The sequence below is a fragment of the Hippopotamus amphibius genome, chromosome 13, assembly GCF_030028045.1.
Source record: "Hippopotamus amphibius kiboko isolate mHipAmp2 chromosome 13, mHipAmp2.hap2, whole genome shotgun sequence".
Classification (NCBI taxonomy): domain Eukaryota; kingdom Metazoa; phylum Chordata; class Mammalia; order Artiodactyla; family Hippopotamidae; genus Hippopotamus; species Hippopotamus amphibius.
In genome coordinates, this window is record NC_080198.1 from 21656178 (window position 1) to 21673527 (window position 17350).

At 38.4% G+C, this 17350-nt stretch overlaps 1 protein-coding gene across 1 annotated transcript in view; it reads right to left on the reverse strand.

Annotated features, from left to right (window-relative positions):
- TAFA1 (TAFA chemokine like family member 1) overlaps positions 1-15593 on the reverse strand; it is a 486060-nt gene extending 470467 nt beyond the window's left edge. Inside the window, exons 1-2 of the mRNA XM_057705999.1 lie at positions 15292-15593; positions 13238-13358 (exon numbers count right to left, since the gene is read on the reverse strand). Of these exons, the coding sequence (XP_057561982.1) occupies positions 13238-13355 (118 nt within the window). The 5' untranslated portion in view covers positions 13356-13358; positions 15292-15593. The remainder of the gene's footprint in view (positions 1-13237; positions 13359-15291) is intronic.
- Positions 15594-17350: the final 1757 nt, after the last annotated feature.

Sequence of the window (17350 nt, forward strand, 5' to 3'; positions counted from 1 at the left end):
TTAGTATAAAGCAGTCTATACCATCTTTGCTTTGACATTCATATATTTACATAACAATAGAATGAGATGCCTTGTGCTGGACACCTACTGTATGGCAGGTATAGAACAGATACCATCTCTGTTTCTTACTTAAGCCTACAAGGTGGGAATTTTATAAACAGGAATCCCCATTTCATGAGTGTGGCAGGGAGAGTTACAATGATTTGCCCACACTTGGAGCTAATAGTGATACACCTAGGATAGGAACTCCTGGTTTGCCTAGTACACCAAGTTGCTCCAATGCCTACAGTTTCTTTGGCCAAGAATCACTGGTGACAATGCAGGTAAGGTCAGGTAAAAAATCTGCAAGTAAGTCAACTCTTTACTTGATTTCCAAAGATGTATGTAGATACTACACACACCAGGTATAATTACCCTGCTCCAGGAACCATTCTAAATGTTTTACATGTATTAACATGCTTAAATATTTAAATCATTATTTTAAATGAATAACATGTCCCACCTTTGTGGGGAATTCAATTACATATAAGAACAGCCTAGATCAAGAATGGACATGTCTCATCTCAAAATTAAACAGGTAAGTCCAAGTAGGACACTTTGCACAGTATTATAGTGAAAAATGATGATGGTTCTAGCAGTAGTTGTTGTGGTTGTTTTCTAAATACTGTCTCTTTCTACAATTCAATAATTGGAGCACTGTGCTTAGAAGGATTCAGAGGTTGAATCTGGGTAAAAATACAAAGAGTGCCATAACTGATTAGCAATCATGTCTGCAATGCATGATCATAGCAAGAGTGGGGCTATGTGTCAGGAATTTGCCATCAGTGGCCATGGGGTATTTTAGAACAAATGAAAGGATTTGTTTTGATGAGAGGAATTTGAAAGGGAGACTTCAGGTCTGATTATGTAAGCAATTTCTACTGAACATGTTATTGAGTTATGGGTCTAACAAGTTTTGTTTGAAAGACAGCAAATTCCACATTTTGGCAAAAAGATACTGCTGCAAACGATCATACCACTTACCAGAAAGGTCAGCCCACTTTACAATATTCTAGATAATTTATAAAGTCTCAACATGATAAATGCCAAAAAATCTTATCAAAAAGTTAAATTGCAGTTAGAGAGAATTCTTTTCCAGTGTGAATGATTTATAACTTCATTTGAAGTAAAACAGAAAATCTACACTAAGACTAAGTCTAATAAATGCAGATTCATCCTATGTTGCTCCTTCCTCTCCTGGAGCACAGAAAGGGCCTCCAAAGTCTAAAAAAACTTACCAGGAGACAATAGCCCTATAAAAAATCCTTGAAAATGAGGTGCTGTTAAGCAAATAAACAAAGTATGCTCTCAGCCAGGCCTGTTTGCAAAGCAACATTAAGACTAAACCACTATTCAGCCACACTAAATTAAAATTAGTGCATGATATAGTCAAGCCCAAGACACAGTTGCCTGCTAATGCAGAACAATGCCCCACAACATAAAAACTTGTTTTGTAATTAAATTAAACCAAGACTAACTTGCTGATATTCCTAAAAGTAGCACATGTTGAGATGCAAAGAGTAACTGACTAAAAGTCAAGGCATAACCTAAGTTTTCCTCTCAGCTTTTAATTACTATTCACACTTTGCAGCGTTTTATATAATGGAGTTAACAGAGCTGACCATGTAGGGTTGCGGTACAGGTCACAGGTCATAGGTCATATGGGAAGGAACAGTCCATAGCAGGGCCTACACGCAGCAGACTCAGGAAAGTGAGCCGTTACTCCACAAAATTCCCAACTTTACCCTCCCCAGCTAGATGACCTTGAGCAAATCAGTTATCTTATTCTTTAAGATATTCCTTATGAGTAAAATGGCAAGATGTTCTGCCTCATAAGGTTACTGTAAAGATTCAATGAAACATCAAATGCTTAGGACCATTCATTCACTCACTCATTCATCAAGTACTTATTTGACTGCCACCATGAGCCAGACACTGAGTCAGTCAGGCATCCCAAGGCTGCTGGTTTCCCCACCCTCACAGAACTGACTCTCTGATCAGGAAAGGCAGTGTTAAACCAGTGATTATAATAAAGATGCATTGCTATTACTATTGGGAAGCATAGTTTGCTGCACCTAGTAGGTGGATCATAAACATTTGTTGAATAACATATTAAATTTGTTATATGTTAAAAATAAAAATTATTTTCCCTAGGTTTTGATTTAGAGATATGCAGTTTCCTCTAATATAATAACCAGACTTTTAAAATCAACAGTAGTAACATATCTTGCCTTGTATTACCCAAAGGTAACAATAATTCAAAGGTGTGAAGGGCCTCATGGGACTCAGAGAGTCTGGCCAGAATACAGTTGCTGCATTTTTTGTTAATTAACTGACTTGCTTTCCACAGAGAATCAAATTGTGGATACTGGGACTTCTTTCTTTCACTTTATCTGTTCATCTGTGATCATCAGGGTACATTGATAAGGCAGCCTTTCAATTAAAAGACAGCAACAACAACAAAATCTTGCTTTCCCTTTAATTGCAATAATATAAAGTTTCTCCAACTAGTTGAGGGCCTATAGACATTTAGGTCATTGCCCTACCTTATCCCCCTTACCTGCCACTAAGACTTTAACTGTTCTGTTTCCTCCAGTTCAGTATGCTACCCTTGATCCTTTTCCACTAGCTGACTTCCTACCCAACATTCAAAGCCCAACACAAAATCCAGCCCTTTATGAGGGGTTCCCAAATCCTCTCTGCTCTAAATGAATTGCTTCATGCTTTACAAACAAGAGGACCTGTTTGGTTAGAGCTCCTACGACAAGCAGCTTTGCGTCACTGACATAGAGTAAAAGGAGAATGGGGAAAGGAATCAAAAATTTCTGGATGTAATAAAAAGAAAGTTCTGCGACTTAGAAGTTGACAGAATTGCTAAAGATTCACTATCTTAAACCATTGTTACTAGACATGTGTGGCTATTGAAATTTGATTTAATCACACTTTAGATCTTTTTCTTATCTTTTAATGAAAGGATCATGGTATGCATTTTTGGATAGAAGAGGGATTCTAAAGACGGTCAGTCAATGAATTAACAGGGACGGTCAAAGACTCTCAACTTACATGCCCGTGTCAATCACTTGATAGGTGATGCCCAGAGGATTGAAAAAGATTCTGAAATCACATCTAGGCTCTGTGGGAACAATCACTGTGATTGATTCTCTTGGCGTGTGATAGATAGAGGACTGGAGATTGGCAGCATGTATGCCATAAATCTGCTTTTACTTCTAAACAATCCTGGGAGTAGCTGTCAAAAACATTGCCCTACAAATGTTCACCCAGTGACCTAGTTTCTCAAGCACATGTCCAGTACATGGCATCTTGTGTTTTCATCAGATAAAGAGATGTAAGAAGCTACAAAAACAATTGAACTTAATAAGACCTCATCCGAGAAGCTTCCAAACAGTGTCTTCTTGTCATATCTTATCATTTTATTTCAGAAAAAAATGGTTTTTTTATTTTATTTTTATGTTTTGCTATATCACATATTTTTAAAATCAGAGTTCTAGTAGGGCTGGCCTCTAGATACAATTACTTCATAGAACAGTGATGTTCAGATTTTCTGGATCACAGCACAGTAAGGAGGTGAAATATTCAATTCCTACCTGTTTCCACTTCCAGTGGGAAAATATTTAGATAATAAATACATAGGTAATAATTACTTGGAAAAATGCATTTATGAATCCCTCATTGTTTTCAAAAATAGGATAAGCCTATTAATGTGCTAATATATTATAAAACGATGCCCTACAAACATAAAAATAATCCAAAAATGTGACTATCCTTGAGGATTTATGTTGCATAGGTTCAAGGGCAGTATATAAACAATGTCACTAGACAAGTGTCACCATACAAATAAGTTTGAGAGTGATTACATATATCATGTTTTACAATCAGTGTATAGATGAATCATTTCTGAACCGCAACTCAAGAATGTCTTAGAGTCTAATCCTTAGCAAATTTAAGACCCTAAATATGCAAATATGCATCATTACAGACTACAGGGTTAATGAAACAGCTCACAGCAAATGTAATTGATAAAGATGAAACTAAAGTAACACTAATTTATAATTAAAAAGCAAGGACCACAGCAATGGAAAATCACTAGCAACTCAAACAACAGTCAAGATACACTGATAACAAATTATCCTGCCCCAAATTGCATGAATTCTAATTATTTGCATGTAGGCACTTTGCAATGTTTCCAAGAGCTAGCAGCCAGTTTTCCTAGAAGAGTACTGAACGAAGGAAGCTCACTAAACCTTAGTTACACGTCATCCTAGTAGAATAACTCAGTTGGTATGCTAATAAGTGGCCTATGTTCATATACAAAATGAGTGTACAAAAATCTTAAATCATTTGCCCAAAAGAATAACAACATCAATAACAAAAACCCTTGGGTTTCAAGGTAAATTTATAACCCACTAGTGGACTGCAGACTAGATTTTGAGAACTTTAGTAAAGTATTAAATAAAGGGTTTTATATAGGCATCACTATGCTATCTGATGCTTCCCTCTGTTTTATTACATTTATAGATTACTCTTTCTCCCTAGCCTTAATCTAAAGTAAAGTTTATTAATTTTTAGCTAAGATTCAAATGAGACCTCTGTTTAGGCCATTGGCCTCATAATACTATTGCTCTCTGTTTATCAGACTCCCCAGTAATACCAGTTACCTGCATATAAAAGGCTCACAGACACACAGCATTTTAGCATGTTGGATATAACTCAGAGTAGGACTCACCCGTGGGCATAATTTTAAAGCAGGCCAAAACAGATCTGCATAGAAATTCTCCTTTTGGCCCTATTGCCTTCACCTCTCTCCACTGTGCTTACATAAATTCATTAGGAATCATAAAATGTTGGAGCTGGAGATAATCTTGTCTGAGGTCACACACTGACAGCCTGCAGGTGGGATATAGCCCTGAGTCAAGTTTTGTTTGGCCCACCTGACATAAAAAATAAAGAAACTACACATAAAATTCTAGGTTTCTGACTTGCCTTGAAATATCGGATGATGTGGTCACACTGAGCCCATCAGGCAAGATGCGCTGTGCCCTCTAGATGTGCATATGCTCTTAAGTTGCCACGGTTTTCAGCATTTTATAATGTCTGGCCTCTAGGCTGATCTAATATTTTTGTTAACTACCTGGTCTGTGAAGCTATTTGCCTTCTCCATCTATGAAATCATTCAGAAAGTTTTCAAATAGCTTTAGCAGAAGGCTTTTTAAATATACAAAGATGATTTTGTACTGTTTCTTGCTGTATCAAATGGATGAAGTCAATGAATCAGTTCCTTGGGCAGCATAAAGCTTCCTTATTTGGCAGAATAGACTTTACTATTTGTGGAATGCATGGATCTCCTCGTTGGAGCTGCTAGGGACAATATGAAAACCGTTGATTCCTTCCAACCTTCTCATCTGGAATCTTGCAATTGACAACTTAAGTGAGATGCTGGAAACTCCACTGTCCTCCTACTCTGGTGCTCTTTCTTCATCACTACTAGGTACAGAAAAAAAGGCTTAATGTGATGCCTTCCCACCAATATTTTCATGTTTTAAAGATATAAAATTCTTGCCTAGTTGATCAGCAAATATTGGTTGAATACCTACACAATATTTATTCAGTGGGAAGGATGACCTGCTGGCCTGCTGACCCTAATCCAGGATCTGTTGTTAATTTCAGGAGCATTGAAATCCTTTTCCCCCCACACTGTGTGGCAATTCATCTAAATCTGGAAGCTGGCATTTATTCACTTCAAAGCATATGATTCAATAGGTTCACTCTTCATCCACATGAGTGGGGAATTAGAAAAACCCTTTGGATGCACACAGACTCAGCTTGTATTAATTCTTGGGTATAAAGGAAGCATGCTTCGAGTGAAGGTCTAGTAAGGGCATAGTTAAGGTAAACACTGGTAATTTCATCAATAAAACAATGGCCTTTGCTGAGTCCAACCAAACTTAGGAGGTCTTCCTCCCTTCTAGCCTGAGGCGGAAGTTTGGTTGGACTCCTTCCTTGTGTGGAGGAAGGATTCACTTAATGAGTAGGCAGATCACTCTGCATATCTATCCATCTTCTGAGAGAAAATTGCTGTGATAATATCATTTCTCTTTTCTTTCTCTGGACTTTTATTATATAAAGTCAGGGGAAGAGAAGGAAATAGTGGGCCAAGACAGTTCCCTAAATGTTTTGAGGACATGATCTTTGGAGAATCCAATTAGTTTATATAAACTGTTAACAAAATAACTCATCTTCTCTTTACCCTAAAGAAAGGGGAAATTACTTGTCTGGTGTCATTTTCTCCCTTCCGCAAAAATAAAGTGATTTTTTTCTTGATATCAAAAGATTTGAAAGCAAAAGGCCTTTCCCTATTTGCTAAGTGAAGTTTCCTTTTCAGACCCTCAAGACCACGCCTATAATATTTTCAAATCTATGGAAAAAAAATACTCATGCTGTGACTGAAAACCTTGGGGATTTAATTTTTTTTTACTGCATTTGTAAGTATGTTCTTTGGACCATTTTGATTAATGTAATGGCCGTCAAATATTGAATAGAGTCAAATATCTACCCAAAGATATTACACGTATGTACATGCATATGTTACAGTGACAATTTAGTGTTTACATAATACTCTCTACTTGAGATATATCCTTATTATAAACACACATACAGATACACATGCATCCAACCATATACATACACTCACACACAAGTAGGAAAAAATAAGGGAGAGTTTAAGATTCCACCAGAACAGTCATTCCTTCTTTCGTTAATAATTTAACACATATTTTTTGAGCGCCTACTATATGCCAAGTTCCTTACTAGAAGCAAGAGATAAAAAGATGAATTTTATAGGATTCCAAGATTATCTTGGCTCACACTTCTCAATGCATGTGATATGAATATGCACTGTAGATGTTGTCCAAATAAAAAGAGTTTGGAAAATTTTAGTTAAACATAATCAGGATTCCTATCTGCAAATCTTTCCAGAACTTTCATACACACGCAGGCACTGCAAATATCCAAGAGAAGAACATGTCATGCAGTGAGTGCTCCCCCAACAGTAAACAGCTTTTTCCAAGGAGCAGCTTGAGGGGACAGTGTTTTGTGAACTAGGAAATGCTGGCCTAAACATTTTATTGGATTAAGGCTCTTAGAAGGAAAAGGGCCTCATGATACTTTGCTACCTATATTTCCTTCTTTTTCCTTAAACTGGGAACACTGATACATTTCTAACTTTACCATAAAACTCTCCATAGCTAATATTTTAAGCTTTTCATTAAAAAATCAATATCTATCCATTCTAGCAATGAATCTGAAAAAAATTCAAAATCATAGGAGATAAAAAGTTGAAGTCATTCCAGTCCCACCACCAGGTTTAACTAACACTGTATAAAGAATGTTTATATCTTTTCTGACAATTTTATGCACGTGCAAATATTTATTTTCTCCAAACTATTTTGAGGCTGAGTGTTCTGTTCCTTGTTTTCTTCACTCAGCAGTAAATCATGGGCACTTTTTCACAAGAGTACACATAAACGTATCTCATCCACTGCAATGGCTACACTGAATGCCACTGAGCAGATACACCACGATTATTGTACCAGTCCGCTTTTGATGGAGATGAAACGCCCCTCTCATTTTTTTGCCATTAAAATTATTGTTGCTGTGACTGAACTGTAAGCATACATCTTTTTAAACCTGTCCAATCATGTTCTTAGAATAAGCGTCTAGAAATGGAATTGTGTCAGGACTTGCACGTGTTACATTTTGGAAAACACTGCAAAATTTTTTTTAAAAAATTCTATGTACCGATTTATATACTCAAGCTTTGAAATTTTTACACAGAGGTCAAAATTGGAAGACTAAAAAGGAGTTAAGTTTTCACCTTAAGTGAACTTTAAGAAACAAACAACTGAAGACTAATGCTCATTAGTGCCAGTTCTAAATATTTGTTTGCACAGTTGTATAAAATTGAGGCCATAGACTTGAGCTCACATAAGTATCAGTACTTAGATAGCATTGTAATAATTCTCTTATAAACTTATGGGATCATCAGAAAATCTTTACTTGCATCTCTACCTGATTTTGATACTTTGGGGTCTTATCAAATGCCCATGGCTGCACTCTAACTCTGGGATGAGGTCAATATCATCAATCAGATGATCAATGGGTTATCACTAGCACCAGTTACATCAAATAACAACCTGTCTGCTCCAATCCTTAGGCCAATTCACTACACTTAGCAATCTAGTGTTGGTACACATTCTAAAAAAGCCAATATGCAACCACTGTTGTTCTCACTATTTCTTTTATACCACAATTACAAAACAATCCTTTATTGTAGAGAACCTTGGTATTCTAGTGCATACTCCTTAAGCAGCTGTCAATAAAGTGATATTGAACAGCAAGGTAAAAAGAATTATAAGGCATACAAGAATGTTTTTTAATATTTACCAAAAATATCACATGTTAAAATGGATGCTGATGTTCAGTATGTAATGTCACAAATGAATACCTCTAAATACACAGTTTGCTTCATAAAGCTTTAAATCAGACCAAGTATAAGTTACATAGACAATTCTATTCAGAGTCATCTTTTTATTCTTCCATATACCCTTGTCAATAAAATAGCAGTGACTCAAGAATAAATGATTCATAAGGCATTTACAACTTCTTGTCTCATGTAATTTATCTCTATAATTTTAAATTACTAAAGAATTCTAAAGATCTTTCTCACTAAAGTATTGTGAAATCATCCATATTTTATTAAGTTTGAAGGACAACCCCCCCACACCCACACTCACATCCCCTGCACACGAAATTAAGTAACCACTATAAATGCTGTCATAATTCATATACCCATACATGGAAAAAGCTAATCCTATGTTAGAAAGTTACGTTTAGCAAACCATTCATCCTTTTTTCACCTGTCACACAATAACTGGTGATTATAAAGAGTTGAAGCTGTCTATTTTAATTTCACAAAACAATGGAATACCACTGAGTTTTCATTGTTTGGTCTATCTCTTTTACATTGTGTCCTTCTAGCTTTACAGTATATATATATTTTTTAAAAGGCATGAGTATTCTTCAAGTTATTATGGTAGTTTCCTACATCATTCCCAAAATAAAAACTTGATTTAGCCAAATATTAAATTATTGATATTACAAATCTGTTAATCTATAGCACATTTTACTTATTTGTGTAATTTTAAAATTCACTTTCATTTGATTGACTGTTTTAATCTTCCTTAACTAGTGAGTCACTGAAAATAAATGATGCAATCCTAATACTATAAATATGAAAAATAGAAAATACTTAGGGACTGCAGGAGAATATATTAAAATCAGTCTGTTTTCTAGTTAACATATTCTCATTCCGTTTATGTACAAACCCATTGCACTGAGAAGACAGATCACAAATTTACGTCCTCACAGAAACATTGTCCTGATACCATGTTCTGACAGCAGAAATTGGCCCAAATCTCTAACCATTTCCCCTAAAGGACCCTGACTGGCTGGTGCCATCCAGGTGCGGCACAGTCTGAATGAGGGGAATATCGCGTCAAATTCCACTCATCTGTCAGTGCAGTGGATTATTTCTTGAGATACTGAGATTGGCTGCTTGGGATCAGAGCATCATCCATCTTACTGTGTAGGGGACTGCGAAGCTGCCTGTAAGAGCCTGGAGACAGGGGGACCTGCTGTTCCCAAGCAGGTGAGGAGGCAGCTGTAAAACCTTCACTCCATCCAGGGCTCTGAGTGAAAGATGTGTCACTTTTTACATTTCCCAGATACTTGATATGCACATGGTGTCTGCCTGCTCCTGCTTTATGAAAGAGGCAATTTTTCAAGCTTAGGCAAATGTGGCAAAGCTCAGGGTCTGCTGGTGTCTCATTTTTTCTCATCATGTCACTTGTTTTAACCGATTTGAGAAAATGAGATTATGTTTTTCCTTTTTGCTCATTTATCCAGCTATTTATTTATTTATTTGCTCACTGAAGGGAGGGATTGTCACAGATAACTGGCCCTGATTTCTCTTTTGTTTTCATACACATTTCATTAGCGTCCCTGAAGATTTAAGACCCATGAAGGGAAACATCACAAGTCTCATCACAAAAAGCATATATTTACTCTTAAAATCAAAACCAAAGATTGCATTAAAGAAGATTGTATTTCTGACTGAAATAATCTAGAATATTGCTATGTCCAAGATCTATTGCTTTAATCTTTGCAGCTATTGTTGAAAAACCCAAGAAAGTTGAATAAACCTAATACATAGAACCATTGGACTTTAGTTAATATCATTTTCATCTTTCTGCATCTAGAAGGGAGTATTTATAGTTTTTTCATTTCATCAATGAATCAGAAATGGGTCTCAAATGTATAAGCACTTGGGGTTGAAACTGGCTTCAGTGCGGCATTTCTTGGGGTATTTGAGGTACAGATGAACCATGCACTGTTGCATGATGATAATAAGCAGTTACCAAGAGTAGACAATGGGGAAAAAACACTGAGTTTACTGCAGACAGAACCTAATGATGTATTTCCCAGTTTAAAATTACTGTATTTTGATAATAAACCCCACAAAGACATGAGTTTACTTGTTGCAAGTAGCATAGCCATAACCCCCCATCAAAAAAACCTAATATATTAACTGATTGAGAGACAGTCTACGTGAAAGCTTGTTGCAAACTGTACCATATTTCTTGACTGTACGCATAGGGCACAAAATAAGACAGGTAGCATTTGGTGGTATATTCTAGCCAGGTACCTCATGGTTAAAAATAACAGCAAGAGTAAAAACAAGACTGTTGTCACTATGTGGATAATTAGCTGTGTGAATAGCAAAACATCACTCATTCAACATCTGTGACATGCACCTTTGTAGTCTATTAAGTGGAGATGCCAGTAATTCCTGATATTTCTGAAGAGCTTTACATTTTACAAAGCACTTTCGTGAAGATTATTTTATTTACACTCCCCACAATATCCCTAAATGGGAAGTTGGGCCTGGAAAAGAAATGTGATTTGCCCAAGGTCATGTCACTAATGTTAAGTGACAGAGATGAGATGATGGCCTGGCCTAAGTTCTGTCATCCCCATGTGCTACCCCTCACCACTTCTGCCATGGCCACCTTTCAGAATGAGCCCGTGTATTAACATAACTTGAAAGTTTCCACAAATTACATGAAGATGCTCACACCTCTTCAAACAGCCTAGTTGGCAAGATTGTTCTCTGCACTGGGAGACATTATTTCCTCCTTGGGAAACAGGCTCTAGAGATAAAATCAGACCAAAATCTCCCATGGCAGGTATTAGCTGTGTGATCTCAGACTCGTCACTCAGACCCTCAGAACTCCAATCACCTGAGCAACAGGGTGGGAAATTACACCTACCTGAATAAGAGTTAAGCTAAGAAAGGTGAATTAACCTTGAGACTGTGCCTAAAACACTCACAATAGCTGTTTTTGTTATGTGCTTATCGTTAAGTATTACCATGAATGCAGATTTCTCGCGTTATTTGTATGACTTTGTAACAAGTCAGAGATGGTTTTTTGCCAGAACAGATTGGAGATGTACTGATTGGAGGTAGCTTGGGGATTCCAAGACCCACGTTTGCTTTTCCTCCAACTCGGCACTGAAGCCTCGGACTCTGGCAGTGGCAGATCCAGGCTCAGGACACGCGAGGCAGAAATACCAGCGCGCAGCATCGGCAGAGCCATTTCCATGCCCACATGCAGGGGCACCAACGCCCCCTCGCCTACCCTTCCCTATCCAGGGCGTGGAGAAAGAGGGCGGCTGAGGCCCGGAGGCAGCCCCGGGCCTCTGCCCCAAGCTCAGCCCCCGCCAAACCTCTCCTTCCGGAGCGGCCCAAGCTCCAGTATCCAGCAAGCTGGCGCGCTCCCCTGCAGCCTGCGCGGAGGACCCGGGCTGTACCCGCACTCTTTCGATCCTGCCCCCCAGCCAGGAAGCAGAGCCCGGGAAAGCAGCAAGCAGCGCTCTGGGAGGGGTTGCTGGAGGAGAGTGCCGAAGAGCCCAGGATCAGTGCCCAGGGTGGCTGCAGAGCCAGAAAAAAGCAAAGGCGTAAACGCTGGACCACGCAGCTGGAGGAAGTGGGGCGGCTGGGAGGAGGCCAGGAAGGGATTTGGAGGGAAGGAGGGGTGGGGATGTAGAGCTAGGAGCACTAGAGAACTAAGGATCCGGAGCTTGGGCGCGCAACTGGTCCCCAGAGCCCGGACTCGGCGATCGGGTGGGAGGGGGAGGGGAAGGGGTGAGGTAAAGGTGGAGGGTGGAGTAAACGATTGCAAAGGCTGAAGCTAAGCAGAAAATGGAAGGCAACCTTTCCGAGAACCAGGGCGGGTGAGGACAATCGAGCTGGGGGAACAGTAATGAGAAAGCTGGAGAGGCAAAGGAGAGAAAAATCCAGATTGAAGAGTTGAGGCCATGGAAGGGTAAGAAATATGCTTCGAACAGAAAAACGAAGAAAGCAAAATGCGTCTGGAACTCAAAATTCGACATGGGGAAAAAAAAAATCACTCTAAAGAGAAATTGTCCCCGAAAATGCCAAGAGAGATAGGAGGGGGGAAAAAGCCATCAAGCAATCGAGCATACCGCAAGAACAGAAAGTGAAGGAAGGGAGAAAGGAGAGGAGACAACCAGACAAGAAATAGTAAGTTACTTCTTAATTGCTTTTTCACTGACAAACTACTTACAAAGCTAATTTTGGCACTAACATCCGCACAAAATCCTTAGCCACATACACACCAAGGTTATGGTATCTATGCTAGGTAAAAATGCATCCCAGGAATATGGGCACAATATCTTCTTGGTTGCAAAGATCCTGTTTCGCCTTCTTAAAAACTCCTCAAGTCTTGAAAGTTGTCCCACCTTTTGCAGAATATTTCGCTATTGGCCAAAGTATCCCAAAACGAGCGACTTCTGCTTTTTAAGGTGTGTGTCACGGGGTGGCGGGACTCAGAGAAAACCACCTTTTCTGAGAAGTTATTGGAAATACTGCTAAGGTATTTTAGTACCCCCCTACTTTCCCCAAAGCATCCAGCCAACAATAAGTCTTGGAATTCAGAGGCAAGCTGCCCATCCTGTAGCACTTTCTGTCACTTGCCTTCAACCATCTGTTAGAAGACAGCGGTGAGACTGGAGGCTGTAGTGGAGCCAGCTTCCAACTTACCTGGTCTGTGCAGGTGATGCTGCTGGAAAGTGTGCTGAAGGGATCCATGGCAGAGCAGCATCGCACAAGCACTTATCCACAAATACAGGACCCAGGACATTGCAGAGACCATTGCCATTCTCTAAAGAGAACATTAGACAGGAAGGATTATCCCCGGCATCGAGCCCCCAGCTCTGTCAGTCCCACTGATGAGAGAAGGGGGGTCTCAGACGTCATGTCCCTTTGCTACTTTGCTGGCTAGAATTAATGACCCGGCAGAGGTCATGCCACGAAGTCGATTGAGGGAACTCACTCTCCACGAGATCATGAATACATTTTTGAAATTCTGCAAAACCGAACTCTTAGGATGGCCAAAATACAGAAATAAATTTTTTGACTATCTGTCAGGCAGTTTGAAACACTGTATCCTGACTAAACATCCTGTTTTACACAATGATCTTTAAGCTATAGTTATTCCAGGCATTGAAAGGCTGCACCGCTCCTGTTCATTCTAACTTCATTGCAAGTCTGACATAAGTCTGGAAAGGAAGAGTGGCTTTTTTTTTTTTAATTCTACAGTCATGAATTTTTAATTCCAAAGCTGTCTTCTAAACTAAGTAATCATTTCTCAGAGGCATGTTGTAATCTCCTGAAAGAATTGGTCTTTTGGGCTGGACTTAAAATCAGAAGGAATTGTTTTCAGCCAAAATGAGTTTAGGATATAAGATCTCTGCGTCTGTCCTAGAGCAAACTGTAATTTACAACACTGCGTTGCCTCCTAAGATCCTATGGTGGCATTCTATGTAGTGTTGATGAATATGCATATACAGGTGGTGTATGCATTTATGGCTGAACATCTACCTTTTCTCAGGCGTTGAAACTTTGACAGTCTTCTCAGCCCCTATGAGAATCTTAGGATCTACAAAGGCTCAACTGCGCTACATATTGTCCAATTTCTCAAACAACACCTTATGCTGCATTTCATATTTGCCAAATTAATCAAACTTGAAGCATCCTCCTTACTCAGCCATTGATATGGAAGCATTTTCTATACAAGAATTCACTTAAGTATATGCTTTTCTCTTAGATAGAGCTTTGGGAACAAGATTGTTTCTTTTTTTTTTCATTTTTCCACTGTCACATCATACACTTCAAGTGTTTCAACTCTACATTTAAAACCTCCTAGCGACCTCCCAGTGTGGCTTCTTTATTTGTGGAAATTGGTACTCTTTCAAAAGCTGTGATGTTCGGCAAGCAAAAAATTTTATGTGTGTGTGTATACAGACATAATACAAGATAATTTATGGGTTTTAGGAGGGAGAGAGAGAGAGATGTAGTCTTTAAGAAGGGTTTTAGAACTATAATAGACAAATGGTGACAACCATAATTAACTGCAAAGTAGGAAAACATTATTTCAACAGCATGGTGCCTTTCATGCCTGGTCTGTGATTCACATGGACCATTCACTTTATAATTAGTTTCACAGCCCACTGTTTACTTTTGTGTACAACAGATTTAGCCTCATTGTCTTCAGAACTATCAGTGTACTATAGATGCATTCTCTTCAGTAAAGATAAAGAGCAACACCCCTCTTATGAATTCTGAAATAAATGCATTTGGGGCGCCTTTTTAAAGTACCCTGCAAAGAAAGGCAAAACAGAGGTGACTGTGGCATGCAATGATTGCTTGTAAATTTCAGTTAAAATGCACTAGGAATTCATCTAAACTTGAAAAAAGCCTACCACAATCAAAACTTAACAGTTTTTCAATGACTGCTTTCTCTTCTTCACCTACATAGATCTTAGCCCTCAAAAAGATTGCTCTGGTTTGATGTTTGCAGTATTTTCCTTCTTTTTCTTTTTTTTAATTTAACTTTCTTTAATTCTCAGCATTACTTTCAAGGTTCCTGCATATAGCTCTCTTTGCTCACTCTCTTACCAAGAGGTTGTCTCTATGTTAATAGGTGTTTCCCCCTCCCCGAAATAATGCATTCAGCCTTACATAGTTCTCTAGACCTGACTGAATAGGTTTCACATCTGCTTTCTGAATCTTAAATCCTTAAAGAGGCTTCTTACCTGAAAAATCCAGCCAAGAGCAGAGTACTCTATTAGTGTTCATTGGAAAGCTCTAACACTTTCTAAAATCCATCTGTGCCACAACTGGAGATTTTTTTAAAGGAGCTTCCCAACAATCTTCTTTATCAGGATTAAAAAAATATATATGTTTTTCTCTTCTGATGCTACTTCCACAGTAAAGAAGACATTGGGTTCATTCATGTATTGTCAGAAAAGGAACCAAGGTTTGAGGGCTGGAAACCTTGTCATTTTCACCTTTAAATCATCTCCTGGCGTCACCTCTGCCTGACGAGACCTTTGAAGTGATGGTGAGATAATGTGCGGTTTCCTGATGAGAATCAGTTTGTAGTTAATGACGGACCATCCCCACTTCGGTGCATTCGGGGCAGAGTAAGGCAGCAGAATGTAGGAGCAGGGCTGCTATACGGCTCTGTAAGTAGCAATAGTCTCTTTCAATACATCCCTCCTCTGTAAAGTATCACATGTCTTAAAGTGATATTACCCTCTATTACAGCTACAGTGAATTGTAATACCTGCCCGCTAACTCTTGAACAACTCAAGCAGCACTTTAACACTGTATTGCCCAATACATTCTGTTAGAGATTTTACTGATTTTGCTATTCATTTGCCGAAAGAGTGAAGAGGGAGGGAGAAACAAAAGAAAAAAGCATTCTGCAAAATACTGATAGTGTTAATGGGTGTTAGACTTCTAACAGCAAATGGGAAAGTGAAATGTAAGCCATTTCTTACCTCTTAATGTTCTTTTAACCAGTAAGTTAACCCAAAATATTATTGAGTTTATAATAAATTTGTCTATCGATTGTTTTGGCAGCTAAATCTGGGACTGTGGTCTATTGAGACTATAATATAGATGTTTATAGGCATAAGCCCAAAACAAACCTTCTGAGGTTTTTTTTAACATGTTTGATAAATAGAAATATGTCATTTTCAGTATCGAAGGTTGGGTTTTGACAAGGAAATATGCTCAAGACATTTTTAAAAAATTTCCCTCAAATAACATGTTGGGGTGGGGAGAGGAAACACTCAGAAGTTCAACGTTTTGCTTCTAGTACTATAGTTTAGACACTTTCTTCTTTGGAAATATAGTATGATTGTACCTACACATCAATGACGCATATAAGGTGACCTAGTTTTCACTTACAGATGGCACTAGCAATGATTCATTCCAATAACTCAATCAGTTATTTCATGAATCACTTATAAAGCACCTACTATGTGTTAGATGCTTGGGGACAAGGCAGAAAACAAGATTGATGTGATTGACACTGTCATAGATGATACTGTCTATACTTTCATATTTTTTTTTCAAAATCAAGGTAGTTCTCGTAATATTCCAGCCTCAAAAACGTCTTCAAGTGCCTCAGAATACTCTCTTGCCTTTCACAGGCATTATAAGGAAGGTTTAATGCTGCAGTGTGTCTTCAGAAGCCATTCTCTTCTCTCCCGTCACACAGAATGAGACAATGAGAGACCCTTCAGATGCATCAGTCTTCCCCACTCGTCCTGCACAGTTGTGCAATACACACAGAATAGCTCATCATTAAACACATTTCAAGATAACAGTAAATACAAATCTTAGAATGACAATAAGTCAACAGTGCCAAAGTTCTAGTTGGTATTGTGTGTTTCATTTCTGTGGTTCATTATTGTTGAGTTGGTGAGTATGTATAGAAAGCTCACACCGACTGCTCAACATTAAGACAAAAATGATAATAACTGCAGTAGCAGCAGGTAAGGTTTATTAAACCTTCACCAAGTGCTGGCACTACTCTATAATATGTTGCTTATAAGGTGTAATTTAATCCTTTTTACCAACCCTATAAGATAGGTATAATTATTACTGTCTTCATTTCATGGATGGGGAACCAGAGGGTGAATAAGGAGATTAAGAAACTTGCTCGAGGTATTATAGCTACTAAGTGATAGAGCAGATTTCAAACCCCAATGATCTGGGTCAAGAGCCCACCTCCTAAACATTAGGATTAAGTATTTCATGGAAAAAAACAACCCTCCAAAATTAACCATTATATTTTCTCAT